General features: G+C 24.2%; 1 protein-coding gene across 1 annotated transcript in view; it reads right to left on the bottom strand.

Annotated features, from left to right (window-relative positions):
* The window catches only part of LOC100208732 (protein disulfide-isomerase A5), a 34,921-nt gene extending 15,321 nt beyond the window's left edge, over window positions 1-19,600 (bottom strand). The window contains exons 1-13 of the mRNA XM_065810428.1: window positions 19,444-19,600; window positions 15,487-15,604; window positions 13,935-14,022; window positions 13,778-13,852; window positions 13,516-13,561; window positions 12,987-13,079; window positions 11,896-11,956; window positions 11,731-11,798; window positions 11,335-11,426; window positions 10,321-10,389; window positions 10,112-10,242; window positions 9,674-9,741; window positions 1,736-2,021 (exon numbers count right to left, since the gene is read on the bottom strand). Of these exons, the coding sequence (XP_065666500.1) occupies window positions 1,736-2,021; window positions 9,674-9,741; window positions 10,112-10,242; window positions 10,321-10,389; window positions 11,335-11,426; window positions 11,731-11,798; window positions 11,896-11,956; window positions 12,987-13,079; window positions 13,516-13,561; window positions 13,778-13,852; window positions 13,935-14,022; window positions 15,487-15,604; window positions 19,444-19,485 (1,237 nt within the window). The 5' untranslated portion in view covers window positions 19,486-19,600. The remainder of the gene's footprint in view (window positions 1-1,735; window positions 2,022-9,673; window positions 9,742-10,111; window positions 10,243-10,320; window positions 10,390-11,334; window positions 11,427-11,730; window positions 11,799-11,895; window positions 11,957-12,986; window positions 13,080-13,515; window positions 13,562-13,777; window positions 13,853-13,934; window positions 14,023-15,486; window positions 15,605-19,443) is intronic.
* Between the last annotated feature and the right edge of the window lie 4,072 nt (window positions 19,601-23,672).

Genomic DNA, 23,672 nt, shown 5'->3' with positions numbered 1-23,672 from the left:
AAAGTATGATGATGTCTGATGAAGAAAAAAGTATCAAAAAGTTATATTAAGATTATAGCATTGTTCAAATCACCCAAAGAAGAGCAAAGAAAAACTGAGAACTCAACAAGCTCAATGGCAAATTTATATGCAAATATATCCCCAGGCCTAACATGTGACTATTGGAGTCTATTTGAATCAGAGAACAATAGCCATCAACACTGAGACCCGAATAAATTAGTCTCATAAAAAGCAGTATGTCTGGTGAATTTTATAAGAGGTAAAACATAACAGATGAAAATGACTTTAACGACCATGAATCTAAGTAACAGATAGAAACAACTTAAATTTTTATGTAAAATATTTTCATTAGGTACTACAGACATGCTTTAAATTATTAGTGAACTTGAATCTTAAGCACCTTAAGCACCCTAAGCAATTAGTTAAGCGCAAGTCTTGCTAGCTGATCTAAGAATCTTATTAGATTTATACTTATATTAGGAGATAACACATAAAAAAAAGAGATAAGACAATTCAGAGTTTATTATCCCAGACAGAAAACAATGTAACACAGGTTAACACCTATTCCAGACTGTTAGATATAAAAGAGATGGAAAGCTAATCAATAAATTTTTTTTGCATAATTCTTTGCCCAAAAGCTTTCTACATAGAGAGTAGTAGCCAGATGTCAACATCTGCCTAAGATAAATAATATGATTGAGACACTATTTCTAGTCCTCAACAAAGAGCCTCAAGACATGGAGTATTAAGAATTAAATTCTCAGAGTTACAAAATGTCAGACAAATCAGCAGGACATAAATAAGGGATAAGAGTCCTTGATCCTCATGGAAGAGACAACTAAGAATTTTTAATAACTTAATTAATTGTTCTTTATTTGATGATAAAGTTTAGGAAGTTACACTAGAAACATTGTTTGCCATTTTTTTACTGAACTTCTTTAAAAAAAAAATTAAAAGCCTGTTTTTTATTGCCAAAAAAAAAGAGCAAATTTTAAACTTTGGCCATGCTCAAACCAGATCTTTAACCCTAACTGTGATCCTATAGATGTTTTTCTATCCTTAATAAAATATTATTATTTTCCATACTTAAACCAAACTAAAACCAAAAATATAACTATCAAAATTAGGAAAACTCTTGATTCTAGAGAAAACAATAGATCCTTAGAGTAAAGGCCCTGGTTCCTTAGTCACCAATTTAAATATGTGCCTGTAAAAAAAAGTAGGGTGTATTTATTCAACTCTTTATTTAATGAATAAATTCTTGCCCCAACTGTGCCTACAATAATATCACATTATAACTTGTGGAAAGACTACAAAACTTCATTAACTAATTTAGTATGCATTATTACAATTTTCTTGTCCAACTATGAACAAATGTTTATTAATGGAATTAAATTTTTTGTGCATACAACAGTATGACTTTCTAAGAACAGTGAAAAGTTAACTTTTTACTGTTCTTAGAAACTTTTTATAACTTCAAAAATCACTTTTAAAAAAGACTTTCTTTTAAAAAGGTAAAAGAGACTAAAACTACTTTTATTAGTTATAACATTCAATGTATCTGCTAAATAAAAATTGTTACTTAAGTTTTATTGAAACTTTCAATTATAATATATATAGAAATATAATTATATTTCTATATAAATTTTACTTCAAATTTTTTTAAATAAGTGCACCTAAATAAATCAGTTCAATAATAAAAGATAAATAAGAAAAAATATCTAAAAAATAAAACCTAAAGTATGTTTTCTTGTTTTCATTTCATCTTTAAAATTTTCATCGGACAAATGAAGTATTTCAGATCCAGATGTTTCAGCCCATGGCAAGTCAGCAGGTGGAGGAGGTGGTGGCTCTTTTGGATCCTTCATAAATGCAACAATATCATCAGCTTTGTATGTGTTTAATCCATACATTAAAGTTCCATTGATAAAATACTTAATAGTTGGGTAACTTTTAACTTCAAACTTATTGCATGTAGCTTGTGATTGTGTACAATCGACTGCAGCAAGAGTTGCAATAACCTAAATATAAAATTGTTTCAACTAAAATTATATATATATATATATATATATATATATATATATATATATATATATATATATATATATATATATATATATATATGTATATACATATTATATATATATATATATATATATATATATATATATATATATATATATATATATACATATATATATAATTATAGTTAAAAACGATAAAGAAAAAACTTTTTATTATGGAACTTTAAGTTTCATGCCTAACGGCAATCATCAGCCATATATTACAAAATTAAAAATTAAACGTTAAATTACAATTAGAATTACGGTGGCGTGAGTTCTAATGACTCCATGAAAACACAATTTTAACGTATATGTAAATTTAGTATAACGTATAAATTTAGTATAATACATATATATATATATATATATATATATATATATATATATATATATATATATATATATATATATACATGTATATATCCCTTTAATCCCCACCATGTCTCTGGTAGTACCGCGCTAAACTAGTTTCTCAGCAATAAGTTGATCAATTCTTTCTCACCTAGGATCAGTAAAATTGTCTTATTTCTTCCGTTTGAAAGTAAGACCAGAATAACAAACGAATCTAATGACTCAAATTATTAAGTAAAAAATTTACAATACTTTATTCATAATCTTTTGATGGAACTTAGAATTAAGATGAATACACGTTTTGTTACTTATCCAATCAAGTGCATATGCAACTTCAGATAATAATATATAATACTATGGTCCTACCATAACTTTAAGTGTAAAAATATGATCTATTGGTCTGCTATCCTCTGCAATTGTTTTCTCTTTATGCTTTTAGAAACATTTTTCAATTTTCACAATACTGGTGGGCAACAAATTAATTTCAAGATTTAAAAACTTTTGTTATTGATGTATCAAACTAGACACTAACTTCCAAATAACATATTTTTATAATCCCTGACGTTCATTGTGTAATTTCATGGTGTGTTAAATAACATAGGCGTGTTTATTTGTATCCTGGTTTTATTCCAAGTTTCCAAAAAAAAGTTTTGTTAATACTTAAATCAGTGCTTATTACTGAATTAATGAAACAATTCAGAGACAAAATTAGACATTATTTGGTACTGCTGGCGTGGTATATTGTTTTTACTCCTGCTAGCTGATTTAAATTGTAAATCAAGGTTTTCACTGTTTCTTTAAAGACAAAATCTAATTTATGCAGACAAAGGGAGTGAAATCCTCAAGCATTCCATCAAGGAATTAAAAAAAAGTATTGACTCATTGTTTTAAGAGCACTCTAACTCTTTTCTAAACATTTTAAGTGACCCAATGGAATTGGCACAGAGGCTGCAATCAAAGAACTTGCTTGAAACAATTGCTGCAGATGACTTAAAAATCCAAAAATTTATATGTAAAATTTACATTCATAGTTTGAATTAAAACAAGATTTTCTAGAAAAAATCTTGATTCAGCATTTTTATTGGATGGACTTTATTGGATCCTATTTAATAACATACATACATACACAGTTGTGGACTCACATGGTCAGGAATAGCATACAACGCACGCTATTCCTGACCACGTATTTATTTTGGTTTTGCAACAACTTGACCTGCGTCTTTTAGTTTTTTAAAAACGTTTAAAAAATGCGCTGAAATAAAGTAATAAATTGAGAAATAGCTTTAAATGATTGAATTATATACTGAATATATAATATACTAATATCTAATATAATATATATAATTAATATACAATATACTTTATTATATACTAAGGAAAGATATTATATAGTTAAGAAGTGTATTTTTTACAATGAATGTAAATGTTTTTAAAACAATTTGTACAATTAATTTTATAAAGAACATAGAAAACAATTGTATCAATAAACTTTTAGATGAATACATAAATTTTATAGTCAAAAATATAACAAAGTTAATTTTTATAATGCTTTCTAATAAAATTTCTAATGAAAGTCTTTACAACTCGCTAAATGCTTTTAAATGATATCTTAGAACATTAAATAAAATTTTTATTTATTTCAAAAAAAATTTTTTTTTATGATGAATGTAAATGTTTTAAAAGAACTTGTTTGATTAACTTTATAAACAACGACAAACACCAATGTGTTTCAAAAAAATTTTTTTTTTTAATTCATATTAATGTTGTCAAAAACATAACAAGGTTTTTATATATTGTTTTATAAACTTTCTAATTAAATGTTTTTATACTACCCTAGTCTACCTTAGTGTTTTATATTACCCTAGTAGTAGTAAAACACTTATTAGAAAGTTTATAAAACAACAACAACAAACGCTTTTAATTAAAATAACAAAATTTAATTATTCTTTTAAATAAAAAACATTAAATATAAATCAATAAGGAATATTTAAAAATTTGTGTGTTTCTTGAATATGTTTGAATATAATTTTATAGATGATTTTATTTTATGCTTACTTTTCGATTTAAAAGAGTTTGACTAATAATATAAAAACATTAAAAGAGTATGCCTAATAATATAAAAACATTAAAAGAGTTTGACTAATAATATAAAAACATTAAAAGAGTTTGACTAATAATATAAAAACATTAAAAGAGTTTGACTAATAATATAAAAACATTAAAAGAGTTTGACTAATAATATAAAAACATTAAAAGAGTTTGCCTAATAATATAAAAACATTAAAAGAGTTTGACTAATAATATAAAAACATTAAAAGAGTTTGACTAATAATATAAAAACATTAAAAGAGTTTGACTAATAATATAAAAACATTAAAAGAGTTTGACTAATAATATAAAAACATTAAAAGAGTTTGCCTAATAATATAAAAACATTAAAAGAGTTTGCCTAATAATATAAAAACATTAAAAGAGTTTGACTAATAATATAAAAACATTAAAAGAGTTTGACTAATAATATAAAAACATTAAAAGAGTTTGACTAATAATATAAAAACATTAAAAGAGTTTGACTAATAATATAAAAACATTAAAAGAGTTTGCCTAATAATATAAAAACATTAAAAGAGTTTGCCTAATAATATAAAAACATTAAAAGAGTTTGACTAATAATATAAAAACATTAAAAGAGTATGCCTAATAATATAAAAACATTAAAAGAGTTTGACTAATAATATAAAAACATTAAAAGAGTTTGACTAATAATATAAAAACATTAAAAGAGTTTGACTAATAATATAAAAACATTAAAAGAGTTTGACTAATAATATAAAAACATTAAAAGAGTTTGCCTAATAATATAAAAACATTAAAAGAGTTTGACTAATAATATAAAAACATTAAAAGAGTTTGACTAATAATATAAAAACATTAAAAGAGTTTGACTAATAATATAAAAACATTAAAAGAGTTTGACTAATAATATAAAAACATTAAAAGAGTTTGCCTAATAATATAAAAACATTAAAAGAGTTTGCCTAATAATATAAAAACATTAAAAGAGTTTGACTAATAATATAAAAACATTAAAAGAGTTTGACTAATAATATAAAAACATTAAAAGAGTTTGACTAATAATATAAAAACATTAAAAGAGTTTGACTAATAATATAAAAACATTAAAAGAGTTTGCCTAATAATATAAAAACATTAAAAGAGTTTGCCTAATAATATAAAAACATTAAAAGAGTTTGACTAATAATATAAAAACATTAAAAGAGTTTGACTAATAATATAAAAACATTAAAAGAGTTTGACTAATAATATAAAAACATTAAAAGAGTTTGCCTAATAATATAAAAACATTAAAAGAGTTTGACTAATAATATAAAAACATTAAAAGAGTTTGCCTAATAATATAAAAACATTAAAAGAGTTTGACTAATAATATAAAAACATTAAAAGAGTTTGCCTAATAATATAAAAACATTAAAAGAGTTTGACTAATAATATAAAAACATTAAAAGAGTTTGCCTAATAATATAAAAACATTAAAAGAGTTTGACTAATAATATAAAAACATTAAAAGAGTTTGCCTAATAATATAAAAACATTAAAAGAGTTTGACTAATAATATAAAAACATTAAAAGAGTTTGCCTAATAATATAAAAACATTAAAAGAGTTTGACTAATAATATAAAAACATTAAAAGAGTTTGACTAATAATATAAAAACATTAAAAGAGTTTGACTAATAATATAAAAACATTAAAAGAGTTTGCCTAATAATATAAAAACATTAAAAGAGTTTGCCTAATAATATAAAAACATTAAAAGAGTTTGCATAATAATATAAAAACATTAAAAAAGATCAAAGTTTTAAAGTTATTCAACCTTGACATAATTATAAGCATAATTAAATAATGTTTTATTAGAGTTTGAACTTTTTAGTTTTATATTAGACTTTTTTTAGAGCTATAGATATTAATTTTTTTTTTTTAATTTCTTCTTCATTAAGATTTTGTTCCTTCTTTTTATAGTTAAACTTGTTTATAATTTTCTTTCTTTTGTTGGGATTTTTCAGTGCAATTTTGAAGTGTTAAAAAGCCACAGTTAAGCTTTCAAAAAATAAAATATGCGCGGTCAGATATCGAGTGCAATTGCATACCTTTCCTGTCCATGACTGCATATATATATATATATATATATATATATATATCTTACACTACTTATTTAGATGAGCAGTCTGACGTCATACTGATATAGCCTGCTGCCGGGGATTTCAGTACATACATTGACTGACAAATAGCCTGACTCGCAGAGGAGTGCTACTACATCAACTAAGGATTTGGCATGGGCAGCAAACTTTTCATTCGTTATTCTTCGTTTTTTCTTTTTTTTTCTTCTAAAAAAGCCGTATGGATTAAGATAAGCAAAAAAAGTGAGCAAATGCTTATATAAATACGCTATAGTAGATATATATATATATATATATATATATATATATATATATATATATATATATATATATATATATATATATATATATATATATATATATATATATATATATATATATACTTACAACAAGGCCATATATTTATATACAACAAGGCCATATATTTATATATATATATATATATATATATATATATATATATATATATATATATATATATATATATATATATATATATATATATATATATATATATATATATATATATATATATATATATATATATATATATATATATATATATATATATATATATATATATAAATATATGGCCTTGTTTTAAATAAAAAATACTTAATGCATTAGCTTAACGCAATATTTAATGACATCAACTTTTTTACTGCAATAATATTTATTGCTTAATATTAATTGAGTTAAATGTTATTTAACGGCTTTTCTATTATTAGTATAAGGAAATGTTTATTCATTTTTTTTTAATATTAAATAATTGAATTTAATATTGCATTTAAAAAAATGTTTGATATTCACAAATTTCTTTCCTCGACATTTGCATAAATTAATTAAAATATGTTAAATTTTTGAATTTTTAAAATGATTATTTCTTAGATTTCTAATTGCGGCTTTGCAACTACAAATGATTTTTTTTTTTTTTAAAATTAGAGAGTACCAAATAAAAAAATTACATTAGTTTATTTACTTCATTTATTAAAAATTTATTATTTTATAATTTAAATTATATTGCTGTATATTATTTATTAAAAAATAATTGCTGCGATTTAACTTGTGTTATTAAAAAAAAAGTTTAACTTACATTTTGTATAAATTTTTGATGCAATCGTTTAAAACTTAATTTTGAGTAATAAAAAACAAACTGTTCAGGAAGGAAAACCAAAAAAACAATTTCAATAAAAATGAACTAATTTTTTTTTAAGAAGCAGTAAAATTTAAATATTGAACAATATTTTTAAATAAATTTTAATAAACTTTAAATATTTTAATAAATTAAAATATATTTTTTAAATCAAAATTTAAATCAACTAAATTATATATTTTTTAAATCTAAATTATATACTTTTTTTTTATCAGAATAAAATTATATATTTTTATTAAGTTAGTTTTAAATTAAACCATATATTTTTTATTAGAATTAAATTATGCTTCTATGATCTTTGCTTCAAGCTTAAAAAATCAATCATTGCAATAAAATAAAAACAAAAAAAAAATGAACTTTTAATTTTATTTGAGTTTTTTTCATTAATAAGTAGTGCTTATATCAAACATAATTGTCATTTAAACTTTTTTAACAAATATTTTTACATAACGCCATTCAAAAGTTAATGAGACTTTTTTTAAAATCAATTACTTATTTTATCTTAATGCTTATAGAATAATTTGAAAGTTAAAAAATTATAAAAAGTGGCTTAACTGAAATCACTTACTGCTTACATAAAATTGCTTAATGCGTATGTAAATCTCTCTGTGCGCAATGCTTTAATGAAACAATTCAGAGACAAAATTAGACATTATTTGGTACTGCTGGCGTGGTATATTGTTTTTACTCCTGCTAGCTGATTTAAATTGTAAATTATAAATATATATATATATATATATATATAAATATATATATATATATATATATATATATATATATATATATATATATATATATATATATATATATATATAAACACAGTGCTGGGAGTATTTTAAATACCAAGTATTTAAAATACTATTTTAAATACTTTTTACTGTATTTGCACTTGTATTTTAAATACTTTTGTTGGTATTTAGTATTTGTACTTAAAATACTTTTTATTAGTATTTTGTATTTTATACTCATTGAAAATACTTATTGAAAATACTTATAATTCAAATACTGCTTAAAGCATTTACAATACACATTGTTCACTCTGTCGCTGTTTATTCTGAAGTGTCACTTAGCCACTATTTATTCTGAATTATTTCTTGTTTTATTTATCTACCTTGGTTTCATTTGGGTAATTATTAAATTATATTGCGGGAATTATTTTAAATTAAAGATGGCAGCGAAAATAAACAGACTTTTGCGGTTAACAGTAAAAATAAAAAGACTTCTAGTGAGCCATTGACAGCGACCAATCTCAATGTGACCACTGACAGCATAACTGAAAATTTTGAAACAAATGGTGCTCATCAGGAGTGCATGTTGTATTTGAATGATAAAGATACAAGGTTGAATGCTCTGAATAAGTATAAGACTGTTCGGTCACTGTTTGTCAAATTCAATACCACTGTACCATTGTCGGCTCCAGTTGAACAACTGTTTAGCACACCGGGACAAATACAAACGCCTAGGCATTTGTATTTGTCCTGGTGATGTATTTGTATTTAAAATACTTTTTTGTTCCAGTATTTGTATTTGTATTTAAAATACTTCAATAAAGTATTTTACCCAGCACTGTATATATATATATATATATTTATATATATATATATATATATATATATATATATATATATATATATATATATATATATATATATATATATATATATTATATATATATATATATATATATATATATATATATATATATATATATATATATATTAATGCATATAATTTATTATTTAAAACTATTAGTTAAAAATTATGTTTCTTATTTTTTCTATATAAAAAGTTTCTCAAAGTATATTTACTAATGCAATTTTTTGATTAATAAAACTGAAATATTTTCATTATATATCAAAACTGTATTTTTGTCAATATCATAAAAGATATCAAACCTAAAAAACTTACATTCTCAGCTTGCAAAGTTATTGCTGCATTGACATATTCTGGTTTCATTTTTTTGCAGTAACCACACCCTGAAAACATTTACATTAAAAATTCAGTAAAGTTGTTTTATTTGTTTTGTTGTTTATTATTATTATAAAGTTGTTTATCATTATTTTTTATTGAAATGACAGATTTTTTGAAATTTTTGAATTCAATTTACAATTTCAATCAATAAAAATATTTTCTGTCAATGTTTCATTTTTATACATTATTATCTTAGATCATGTCATTAAATTTTTAAGACTTATTATGTCTTAAAAATTTATACATGACTTATTAGTTAATTAGTATTTTTTTAAATTATGAAAATTAATATTAGTGAATAATATAAATACTAGTAATGAAAAAATCAAAAAAAAAAAAAAGGATAAGGAAAAATATGAACAAATGACAACATACATGGTGCATAAAACATAACCATTGTGGATACGCTTGTTTTTAAAGTGCTATCAAAGTCATTATCATTTAGATGAGTTATTTCAGGAGCTTCCCAATTATCACCTTGTTCTTCTTTTGATACAGGTTTAGGACTAACAATTTTTTTTACATAATATTAGATTATAGGAATGTTGTTTTTAAATTTTTTAAATTATTTTAAATGTACTCACTCTGCCAGCCATGTCACAATACCCTCTTTGTCCATTTTACCAGAATATCGAAACTTTTCATTTCCATCTCTTAATAGTAATAATAAAAATAAAATAATCTTGTATACAAAATAAAGTGTGCAATATTCTCGAAGAAGAGAAATATATAGTACTTTAGTAATAAAAACTTATCAAAACTATTTTTCGAGTTTTTTCTGGAATAAGTTTATCAGAAGCAGCTGTAATTTTTTTTTATGAGCAAACTGTGGAAAAATTTAATGTCACAAAAAAAAGTTTTTTTTAACCTTACATAAAATATTATCAATGTCATGCTTAAATAGCTGTCTGCTTTTTTAGTATAACATTTTTAGAGGCTTGAGAAAAAAACAATTGTAAATTATTTGCTTTTAATCATTTTAAGAAAAATATAAAACATTGAAATAAAATATTTATTTTGCTAATAGGCCTTTCTACATAGATCATCCATATTTCGAAAATCCGGAAAATTGTTTGGATAAAATATCCAGAAAAAATCTAGAATATGTTTTCTCTTATTTTTATTTTAACTTCGCTTCTAGCTGAGTTGCTTTACATTTTTTTTCAAACTTTTCATAATTTTTCTGAGTGATGAGTGAAAAAGCTTAAAAAACAAATATATCACAAAAATATATGCCTAAACTTGTATGTATGGAAAATGTTATGGATATCCGGAAAAAATTAAAAGTTGAAAAAAATATCTGGAATTCCGGAAATATCCGGAAAAAGATTATCCCTGTTTCTACAATAAATGGAAAAAGTCCATGCAATATTCCAACATAAGCTCTAATGCCAGCACATCCACGGCTTTAGTAAATATATTTACTGAGGGTTTGGGCTTGCGAAGGTACAATATATATATATATATATATATATATATATATATATATATATATATATATATATATATATATATATATATATATATATATATATATATATATAGAACATTTATTGCTGCAAAAAATATTTAAAACATAAATGAAAATAGTTAGTTACTCAAAATAAATAATTGTTGGATATCCAGTAATATTAAATTGATAGCGCACATTATAGACATCAGGTTTATCAACATCCATTGCTGCTAAAACCTAAATAAAAATACTTAATAACATATATAACAACATAATACATATATTTCGCATAAAAAAATTAACTTGTTTAAGCTACAAGAATAAAATAAATTACTTCTTTCATTAAAACTAGTTCAGAGAAAATTATAAAAATGTCTATAAACTTTTTAAACATAAAATCTTATAAATATTGAAATATAATGAAAACATCATTTAAAAAAAAAACTTAACATCTTACATTCTATAGAAACATATAATGTATATAAACATATAAGTATGAAATAAAATACTATAAATATATTTCAAAAAAGAAAAAACTCACAGCTTTATTCTTCATCGCATCAGCAGCACCAGCATATTCAGGTTTTAACTTTTTGCAAAAACCACACCCTAAGTTACCAAACCATTTTTTATTTTTAAAAGTGTCCTTGGAAAGCAGAAAAAATTTATCAAATTTTGAAAGAAATATAACACAAATAATATATACATGGTGCATAAAACATGATCAGTAACTGGCCTTTCTCTTTTTTGCGCAATTTGTTCAAGTCCTAAAAGCAGAAATTTATATACTAAATAAAAGATATTCGATTACAAACATAATTAAAAATTTTCTATAGCTTAGAGTTTTTCAGCGCAATTTTAAAATTAAGTTTTCTGGGTTTTTAATATTTTTCTCAACAAAAAATAGAACTTTTAGAAATTTGATTTGAATGTTGAAAATGCTTTTAAACTTACTTTACCAAAACAAAAAAAGTAGAACCATTGGTTAGAACCATTTTAAAAGCGAGACAAATTCTTCTTATAAACAACTTTGATATAAAGGTATTAACATATTATTTCATATATATTTTAACATATATATTATATACTTTCATATATAATATACATCATGCATATTATACACATCATATATATTATACACATCATATATATTATACACATCATATATATTATAACATATATATTATAACATCATATTATAACAATATATATTATTAACGTATTATTAAAAAACTCATTAAAAAGAAAATGGACTGGCTCTTTTATATTCTTTTATATATGATATATATAAAAGAATATAAAAATATGTGAAACTTATATGTGAAATATAAAAATATATTTTATTAATTATATTATGTTATGCTTTCATTTATTATAATTATATTTAATATAATGCTTTATTTCATTACAAAGCATTATAATAAATTATTTATTATAATGCTTTATTATATAAATATATTTTATTAATGCTATACTCCATACTTCAATGAAATTTTTGAAGAAATAATATGAAGACTTGTATCAAACAAGTTGTATATTTTTAATTTATGGCCACCTTTAGATATATAAGGTATACAAGTCAGCAATTGACAAGTTTTAAACAAATCAATAACTATTGATTATTATAAATTTAAATCAAAGAAATATTTGCAACCTTTTTTTCAATTCTTTTTCTAAAAAATGTGTTTGAATAAGAATCAGCTTTTATATCTTTTTTATTTTTTATACATATAAGCATAAACATACTGTGCATTAAAGTTTTTAAAAGCTTTAATGAATTATAATTTTGAACTCTACCTTCTCACTGTTTATATGTACAACATTTTGAGCACTTTGATCCTCTTCCCAAGGAGCATCTCCAGTTGGATCCAGCATAAATGAGACCATTGACTAAACCATAGAAATAAATTTGCCAATACCTTTATTAAATCAAAAAAAAAACCTTACCGGCGCAAGAACAAAAGATTTGAATACCTAAATATGAATTAAGGTGAGTATTAAGAACATTTTCATGAAACTAGGACATTATTATGGAGCAACAACAAACTTGAAAAACTGATTATTTTATTGGGTCATAAAAGTACACCAATTTGATTTGATAATGCTGATAATATTATATCAACTTGTTGTAGTGTATCAGTTTGTGTGTTTAATGTGTCTGTAATAGTGTATCAATAATAATCATTAATTATATACTAGATTGATTATTTCATAAATTTTGCATTTAATGCTGTTTTCCAGCATATTGAGATATATAGATATATAAGTATAAAGATGTATATATATAGATATATAAATATAAAGATGAAATGCGTAAAAAGAAAACCTTTTCATTTTCTTGTCTGTCATAATCTTTGTTGAAGTTTCCATCTCTAGAAATTAAAAACAGAGTTTCAATTAGAAAAAGAATAAAGTATAACTATCAGTTTACTAACATATGAGGGTTTTTAGTTCATAAATTAAATTTTTAAACAGGCACATTAACTCCATGGTCTACTACTAATTGCATGTGGATAATAAAACAAGTAGGACACATGGGTTGTTTAATAAAAATAAAAAGTTTTATTCAGAAAGAAAAAAAAACTCACTTGTAATGTCTTAGTTTAATAGGTTGTGGGTTGACCTCATACTTTTTGCAAAGTTTTTTAGTTTCTTTGTTTTCACTATTAAATATCAATAAAAATATCATTACATTAACTTAACGGTGTTAAATTTTTTTTTGGTAAATATTAATAAAGTTTTAACCCGCAGTTAATGTGGATAATTGATCCTTTTCCTTTAATCTCTTTTGATACATTATCAAGCCATTTGAGTGTTTTAACAGCAGATTTATCTAAAAATCAAAAACTCACTAATAAATTTTGAATTCATAATGTTAAGAAATATCAAAAATTTAAAAAAAAAATCATAAAATATTAAATCAAAAAAAATAACTATAAATATTAAATGTATTAATTTAAAACTTTAATTTAAAATAATTATTAATAACATGTTAATATAATTAACAATAAATTCATATTAACAATATGAATTTATCTCTAATGCATTATATATATAAATATAAATTGAAAACGCCAAGTTAAGTTTTTAAATTTGTTTTTAATTTTTAATTTGTTAAAACTTTTTCAAATAACATTAACTACAGAAACATTTTAGCTCCTAATTGTTGGAGTATTTTATTAAATCTGAGTCTTTAGATGTCATTGCACTGTTGAGATTTTTAGCCTGCTTTTGAGCCTTTTGCATTGGACTTTTTTAAAGTTGGTTGATTCTTTTTCATTTGCAAACACCTTGCAGTTAATTAGTTTTGACTCAAATCCTTTATCCTTTATTTGAATTTTACATTAACTAATTCATACCTGACTGATTTTATTCATACCTGATATCAAAAAGTTAATTATTGTATCTCTAGAGATTTGTAAGTAGCTCTATTATAAAAAATGCTTTCTGATTTACATTTTGACAATCGCAGCCCTTGGAATTAGAAAAAATAAGGTCGGTAGTAACTTGCCGACCTTAATATTAAAGAGATCGAAAGTATATCTATATTAGGGTGGTTCTTAAAACAACATTTTTGAAAAAAACCTGTTCCTACCCCTTTACTTTGTTCTATATAATACTTAAACACTAGGTTTAAAATTTTTTTGAACAAAAAATTATTTTAGGGGTAGCTCAAGACCCTTAAAAATTTGACTGGTCCCTAAAATTTTGAAAATAAAAGTTCTTCTAAAGTATGTCAACCTGGTACTCAAAAGAAGCGAAATTATATAAAAATTTTAAAAATAATAATCAATTTACAAAAAAATAACTTTTTTCTTAAATAAATGCATAAAACTATTGTTTTTGAGCTGAAAATAAAAAAAGTCATTATTTTCAAGTTTTAAAAAAATAGTTTTTATAAACATACTTTTTTTGTATTATATAGAACAAAGTAAAGGGGTAGGAACAGGTTTTTTTCAAAAATGTTGTTTTAAGAGCTACCCTAATCTATATACAAAATCAAATTAGTCATTTTTTTAAAAAAAATATTAAAAAATGCAGCAAATAAAAGATTTTATAACCTTTTTAACAGCCATAATTTAAATTTTAAGTTTTGTTCTCTTTGCAATAACAAAAATTTTTTTTACTTAGTTTTTAACAATGTACTATTTATGACTAAAGGTTGTTTTTTTTATATAAAATTTTGTTAGTGTATAGATTTTTATAACAGCTCGTTTAGATTAAAATTTTATTTATAATATATTCTTTTTATTCATAACAACAATATTTGAATGATTAATTATATAACTTAACTTACCATCAGATGAATAAACTGTCAACAAGTTTTTATGTGTTTTAAGTATTTTTTTGTACTCTTTGATATCATCAACTGACATAATATACTTTGTGTTAATTTTGCTTGCAACAACTCCCACCTAAAAAAAATATATGACATATTTAATAAAAATGCAATGGTTGTAACTATTATATATCTAAAGAAAGAAAATATTAAAACCTCTGTTTCAGGCACCAATACCTCTAAACACTTATAACTCTATACTACTGTGGGTTTAGGTTGGCTTTATTCTAATGTATTTTTTTTCTCATATAGATATTTTAAATACCAACTTTCAACATGGAAGTAAAAAAAAATAATGAAATAAACTAAAATTAATTTGTGTACTGAATCCCTACAGGTGTCTATTTAATATATAGAAGTTTTATATAAACAGTTAATAAAAACATCAGTTTTGTTCAAAAATATTCTTAAAATGTCTTCACTTTTAGTACTATGTAGATTTTTATTGTTAATTAAAATTTATTAAAGGATAGTAGAGGTTTAAAGGCCAACAGTTAGTCAAAAAACAGTTTAAACTAAAATAGCAATTCTTCATAATTTTAGTTTTTATTTTGACTCTATTACCAAAAGAACTACATAGCTTTCAGCACTAAATTCAGAAATATTTTGCATAAAAATATATCAAGGTGAAATGCCTTATCTGCAACAATTTTATTATTTGCATCATCTATTCTATTCTTCATCTATCTCTGCAACAATTTTATTATTTGCATCATCTATCTAAGGCAAATATCACAATGACGGCTAAGAAAAATCATCTATAATTATTTATCTTAAAGTAGTCGAATTTAATTTAGGTTTAAATTAGGTTAGGAGAAATTTGGATGAAGTCCTAGGAGCTTGATTCTCTCCCCTCTCCCCTCTCTTTCTCCCTGAAATTGCCACTGCTAATCCAGGCTTGGGCAGGAATGGTGTTCGATTGAGGGCTACTGCTGACCATACAAATGATTTTATTTTTTGACAACTTGACCACGACTGTTTAGATGTTTAAATGATTTTTAAACATTTTAGAAATGTGCTGGAAATAGAAACGCTAGCTAAACTTAAACTAGGAAGAAAATTTAAAAAAATAAAAATGAAAAAAGAAAACAACTCCTTATGAAAAAGAAAATATATAAGCACTAAAATAAAACTCAAAAAACTTAAACTCGAAGCGAAAATTACTTTTTGATACATTTTTAATTGCGCTCAAAATAAATTACTTAAAAATTTTTCTTTCAAAATGCTTTTAAAATTACTTCTAATGATTGTTTAATAAATAAACAAATTTTATTTAAATTACTAAAAAGTTTTATATAACACATCGCTCAATAAGTCCGTAGGATGACATATAGATGGCAACACAAATACCGAATCCGTATTGTTTTTAGAAAGTACCAACCTTCAAACGATATCTGTCAAAGTTTCATGACAATCGGACCAATTATTTATCAAGTTAGTGTGTGAACGATTGAATCAACTTTTGTGAATTGAAAAAAATGGAAAAATCAGAATTTCGTGTGCTCATTAAGCATTGCTTTTTGATGGGAAAAAACACTGTGCAGACCAAACAATGGCTTGATAAGTGTTATTCGGACTCCTCTCCATCGAGGCAAATGGTTGAAAAGTGGTTTGCTGACTTTAAACGTGGTCGTGCAAACACCGATGATGCTGAACGCTCCGGTCGCCCAAATTCGGCAGTTACTGAGGAAAACATCAAAAAAATCCATAAAATCGTCTTTCCGACCGCAAATTGAAATTGAAGGAGATTGCCGAGGCCATAAAGATATCAGAAGGCAGTGTGTTTACAATATTACACGAACATTTGGGTATGAGAAAGCTTTGTTCGAAATGGGTGCCGCGTTTGCTAACACCGGACCAAAAACAACAATGAATCGATGATTCTGAAGCATGTCTGGCACTATTTCACCGAGATAAAAAGGATTTTTTGCGTCGCTACGTCACAATGGATGAAACATGGATCCACCATTTCACTCCTGAGTCAAATTGACAGTCGGCTGAGTGGACACCAGCGGGTGAAAGCCGCCCAAAGCGCCCAAAGGCTCAAACTTCTGCTGGCAAGGTTATGGCCTCCATATTTTGGGATAGCCATGGTATATGGTTCATTGATTATCTTGAGAAAGGTAAAACGATCAACAGCGAATATTACATGGCATTATTGGAACGATTGAAGGCTGTAATTGACGAAAAGCGACCGCACATGAAGAAGAAAGAAATTCTCTTTCATCAAGACAATGCACCGTGTCACAAGTCAATGAAAACAATGGTAAAAATGAATGAATTACACTTCGAATTGTTGCCCCATCCACCATACTCGCCTGATTTGGCCCCCAGCGATTATTGGCTGTTCTCAGATCTCAAAAGGATGCTCCAGGGAAAGAGATTTGGATCGAATGAGGAGGTCATCGCCGAAACTGAAGCATATTTTGAAGGAAAAGATAAATCGTTCTACAAACATGGTATCGAAAAGTTAGAGAAGCGCTGGAATGACTGTATCGCCTTAAAAGGAGACTATGTTGATGAATAAAATCAAACTATGTCAAAATGTTGTTGTTTTATTAGCTATCCTACGGACTTATTGAGCGATGTGTTATATATTATTTTTAAATATTATAAACATTTATTTTTTACTAAAAAGTCATACAAAAAAAATTATTTAAAAAAATACTATAGTCTTTTTAAAATAGTATTTAAAATATATTTTTTCATTAGTCATGCTGATTAGCTAGACAAGTTAAAAAAAAAAAAGTTTAAACAATCTCTAAATAAACTAATTCTTTGTAAAAATAGAAACAAACAAAAAAAAAAATAAAGCAATTAACTCATTCCATTGCAACAAAAGGTTTAATTTAACTTGTTCATAATTTAAAGTAACTTAAAAAATCATAATTTAAAGTATCTTGAAAAAATCATTCAAAAGATTTTTAGAAAGACATGGAGAAAATAGATTCAAACAAATTATTATGTTTGAATTTATCATAAAACACGCCTACATAATGCCTAAATATGTTTATTTTAAACAATCACTGTAATTATTGTTTTTTTTTTATTTAAAGCCTTCGTGTAAAATAAAAACTTAAGAAAAGATCAACAAATAAAAGTTATTTATAACGTAACAATTTTTTTTTATGGCATTTAAATTGTTAAAACATCAAAACCGCCTTGGTCAAATTGTAAAGAAAAAATATATAAGCATGGTCAGTTACAGCATGCGATCACACAGCGTTCCTGTCCAATCCTGCTAATCATATAGACTAACTCCTAAAGAGTACATATGTTTCAGTTAAGAGAGACTGCAGTACAGAGTTGTAATCACAATATTAAAAAAAAGCTAGCCTCCACAACTGTAGTGGCCCTTTCCGCCTTAAAGAAGGTGAATAACATTAAAAAAAAATTGCATGCCAAATATTCACAAGTGTTTCATACTTGACAAAATTCTTTATTTTAATTAACATTCTATTTCCTTAATGTAGTTTGTTTGGAATGGATTTTATTTATTGGATAGCATAAGATTTTCAATAAAAAAACAATATTTAGTTTTTGACATTAATTCTAAAATTGAGTTTTTTAATAGTTTTTTTTTTTTTTGCTATTAAAGCTTATAGAGTACTATTTCAGTTTTTTGGCATTTAAGGATATTTTATTACAAATACTGAACCAATTTGATTTACAACTACTGAACCAATGATGCTAGATCATGATTCAGGTATTTATTTAGCTTTTTTAAAGATTTATCTACTATTAGCAAGTTGATATCAGCAAAATGATATAATTTTGAGTACTTAATCATCATGTGTTTTTTTATCTATCAAAAATAATTTAAACATGTGTCCAATGTGTTTAAACTATTTATATAGATAAAAAAAGAAGCGCATCCTATATCATATTATAAAATATTTAAAAAATTTTACTTACACAAATGGTGGTCAGTAGGAAATGTAAATACATTGATAGCATTGATAACACAATCTATATAGATAGAGAAAGCAGTATTCAAATGAAATAATATCATTAATAAAATGTTTATTAATACAGTGTTACAATTAAAAAAGAGCAATCTCTGAGGCGTTATATATATAATTCAATTATATACATTTTTTAAATTATATTTTATAATATAATTCAATCATATTATAATTGAACTTGGCAATTGGAAATTTGACTTTTAAATATAAAATTAAAAACAAAATTGTGTAAAAAAAACCCTTTTTCAATTAAAATAAGTAAAATATTTTGAAAATCGTCATCTTAACGTATCCCATTAAACCAAAATAATAATACTATAGATATTTATCAATCTACAAATTTATCCTTAAAAAGTTTTATCTCATGAACATGAGGATGTTTACGTGTTAAGTTATTATTATTTGTCTCGTGTGGTCCGAAATAATTTTTTTTTTTTAAATTTTGCGGATAATTCATAAAAAATGTCTCCTATTTAAAATTTCAAAAATCAGTGACCATATCAAATCAGTAAATTAGTGTGACAAGCGCTAAAACCAGAGCCGACTTAAGTACTTCTTGGTCTCCAGGCATTTTAGGTATTCTAGCCTCTGATGGTTAGTAAACGACCTGGGCTGGTAATTGACCTGGGTCAAAGCTGGATTTATGGCTGAGGCTGTATAAATACTAATGCATATTGATATGATATATAAAAATAAGTCGATGTGCACCAATATTTATGCAGTCCCGTCCGTAGAACTGACCTTGGCTACAGTCAAACACCAGCCCCGGTCGTTTACTACTGCTAGCCTGCCGGTATTTAAATTTATTAGCAGTTTAAAAGAACAAAAATAATTTATTTGTTACGCTACGACTTTCAAATGATTCAAATGATATTAAACATGCATCGAACGCTAAAACACAAAAACACGTTGTTTGATGAAATTTTTATGGCTTCTGTTAAAAGTGGTTAGTATAGGTTTAAAAACCTTTCATTGCCATTTTAAGCTAAGAAATGCTAAAAAAGGAAAAGAAAAAAAAAAAATCCAAGTTTTTAAATAAAGTAAGGAAAGGGAAAAATATAGAAAAAGAAACAGAGTTTACAAATTACAGAAAGAAAAAAAATTAAAAAAGAAAAACCCATAAAAATATCAAAAGACAGCAACAAACAAAAAACAAAGAAAAGAAGAAATTTAAGAAAAGAAGTTAAAAGCAAATTAAAAGAAAAATAATTTAAATTAAGAAAGAAAACTATTTTTCACATTAACATAATAAGATTATTTGAAACAAATAGCAGAAAAATTTCAATGTTTTTTATAATGAGGATATGTTTTTTGCTATATTCACTGAATCAGATCTTTTGTAACAGATTTCATAACAATCTTTTAATAAGCATTTCTTTTTTGTTTTTTTGTTTTTTATTAACGCTATTTTTCATTAATTAGAGAAAGTTTATTTTAAAAACTTATATATGGTTGAATGCATAGATGATATCTGCTATGTCAATAGCCATTAAGATAGCAGATATCAACTCTACATTGGTGAGCCTAAGTTTTGAGTTAAAAATTGGCTTCCATATGGAAGCCAATATCAAATTTTCTATTTGAACAAAAGAAAAATCTGAAAGAAGTTTCTGACGTATTATAAAATGAATAAACCAAATATCATACTTTAAAAAAAATGTATGCCTAATATATTACTTGATTTTTTTTCTTATTCTTAAACCTCTTTATCGGCAATTAAAACATGAACAAGTTTTTTAAATTTCAAGTACTATTTTGCTTCTGCTAAGTCTCTCTTATATGGAATGAAAGCTCTCAATATATTTGTCGCAATTAGACAAAATAACGCTTACGCCTGTACAGCATAAATAGATAACATTAAAATACATTAATTAGTTGTAACTGATTAATTTATAATTGCACATTCTAAAATCAAGTGCAATATCTTTCCGCTATCTATATAGATAGCGGACAGAAGAAACACGGACAGAAGATGCCGAGTTAGAAAGATAGAATAAAGTTATATTCGATTTTTCTAACTCGACTTCTTTTGTCTGTCATCTTAGTTTGTCAAAACGGTTATGATGCTCTTTAGTGAACTGAAATCGTCTTTGCGGGCCTTGGTATGTGGCATCTATATCGCAACTAGCCAGAAGAGTATAAACCACAACAACACCAATAGATAACATTGAAAAAAGTTTAGCAACACAATGACTTTCTTATTTTATGGTTTTAAAAATGCGTCTTAAAGTTAAAGATCATTTATTAGGAAGTTTATTAAAACTATTAATTGCTTTTTTAGCGTTATTTTATTATGATTTATCTTGCAGAAGTTTTATTTTTAGTTTCATTATTTTATGTCTATTAACAACCAATTTTATTCAGATCTAAACGCAACGAAAGAATTTTAAACACAACGAAAGAATTTTAAACACAACGAAAGAATTTTAAACACAACAAAAGAATTTTAAAAGATTACGCTACTTTTATTTATGTTTTTTATAGAATGACGTCTTGAAAAAAAATTTTAATCAAGTTTTTTTGATTACCTAATTTCCCAAACGAGAAGTTCAAGTTAACCAAAGAAATTTGCTGAAAGAGGCAAAAAAATGGTTCAATTTTGACAAAGTTTGAGTTATACAAGGTTCAACCTAACCGGGATATTTTAATAGTAATCAATTAAACGATTTCAGGGGACCAAACGAAACAATTCGAGTTAACCAGTGTTTGACTTACTGGGAATTAACCGTAGTTTTAAATACCACTAAAAACTTTTCTGTTAAGAATGTAATTTCAATTTTTTGATACAAATTGGAGTATCTTTACAAATATAATATCATTGTATTAGTAATTATCATTAAGGCGGTCAACCCAATGCAAAGGAGTTTCTTTAACAATGAAATTCAAAGATTTTTTCAGAAGTAAAGAACCCTTTTTAATACCCTTTGGTATTTCGGCTACTTATATTTTAACTTATTTATAAGTTAACCTTTTATATAACATAACCTTTTATTAATTTGACTGGTATGTTTCTAAATTTATAGATATATTGCATATTGGTTTCTACTTTCATCGGGCAATTCTCATTGGTTAATGACAAATTTTTTTTTTCCGATATAAAATTGTAACTTGCGTTTTAAAAGTTGTTTTTGGTTTTACTGAAAACTAAGAGGTATGTAAACACTCTAAAATAACAGGAGGTAAAAAAATCTTTTTCAAACAAAAGAAACTAATAAAATATAAAATTATTTAAAGTAAATAATTAAATACATTGATTAAAGTGATCATGATGCCTACGGGGTAAGTGGCATCAATTTCATATGGGTAAATATAATTAAAGAAAATAATATTAACTATAATAAAAACAAACCAATAAAATTAAATGAACATTAACCTTGTATAACTGTGCATATAAAAAATATATATACTGAAAAAAATTGATGGAGCAAAAGAACTAAAAACAAAGAGTATATCTGTTGAAAAGCTTATTTTAATTTCCGTTTGAAAAAAGTCCGTTTGAATTAAAAATAAAATGAATTCGGTGATTTTATAAACTACTCAATTGATTTATCATAAAGAATTTTTTATTTAATAAGAATAATTTTATTTAATAAGCTTGTTCCGATTGTAAAAAGAAATTTGTTAAATACGAATACAGATATTGTACTTTTTTTATTTTTTCGTGTAAAGATTTCCGAATGATTTTTACAAGTTAGGAAGTTAATTATTTATGCTTGACTGATTTAGATTTTAGATAAATGATAGTTTTTGTTTTGTTTTCAATTATTTTTAAGCCCTTTAGTTATTCAAGGACACAATACGTCTTTGGGGTTAAGGATTATTTTATGAATAGGGAAGTGCGCGTCATAGAAGGATTTAAGTGTTTTAAAAAAAAGAAAGTAGATCAGGTTTTTATCATATTTTTTTAATCATCAAATTAGCAAACATGTCAGACATGTCAGGCTTATATGAGGTTTCCCATAATAAAAATACTGAAGTTCAAAGATGTTACTTTTGAATCTACAGATATTTTCTGTATTTTATTTTTTATTTATTTTTCTTCATTATAAGTATAAAATTTATGTGAAATAATATAAGCTGCAAAGTAACTAATAATTTTCACTTGTTCACTGCTTGTTAAAATTTATGTTAAGATTGGATGTTAAGTTTTCCAAGAGAGGTTTCCAAAAATATTTAAAA

This window comes from Hydra vulgaris, chromosome 11, assembly GCF_038396675.1.
Source record: "Hydra vulgaris chromosome 11, alternate assembly HydraT2T_AEP".
Lineage (NCBI taxonomy): Eukaryota > Metazoa > Cnidaria > Hydrozoa > Anthoathecata > Hydridae > Hydra > Hydra vulgaris.
The sequence above is the reverse complement of the archived record's forward strand: the minus strand, read 5'-3'. Positions and strand labels throughout refer to the sequence as shown.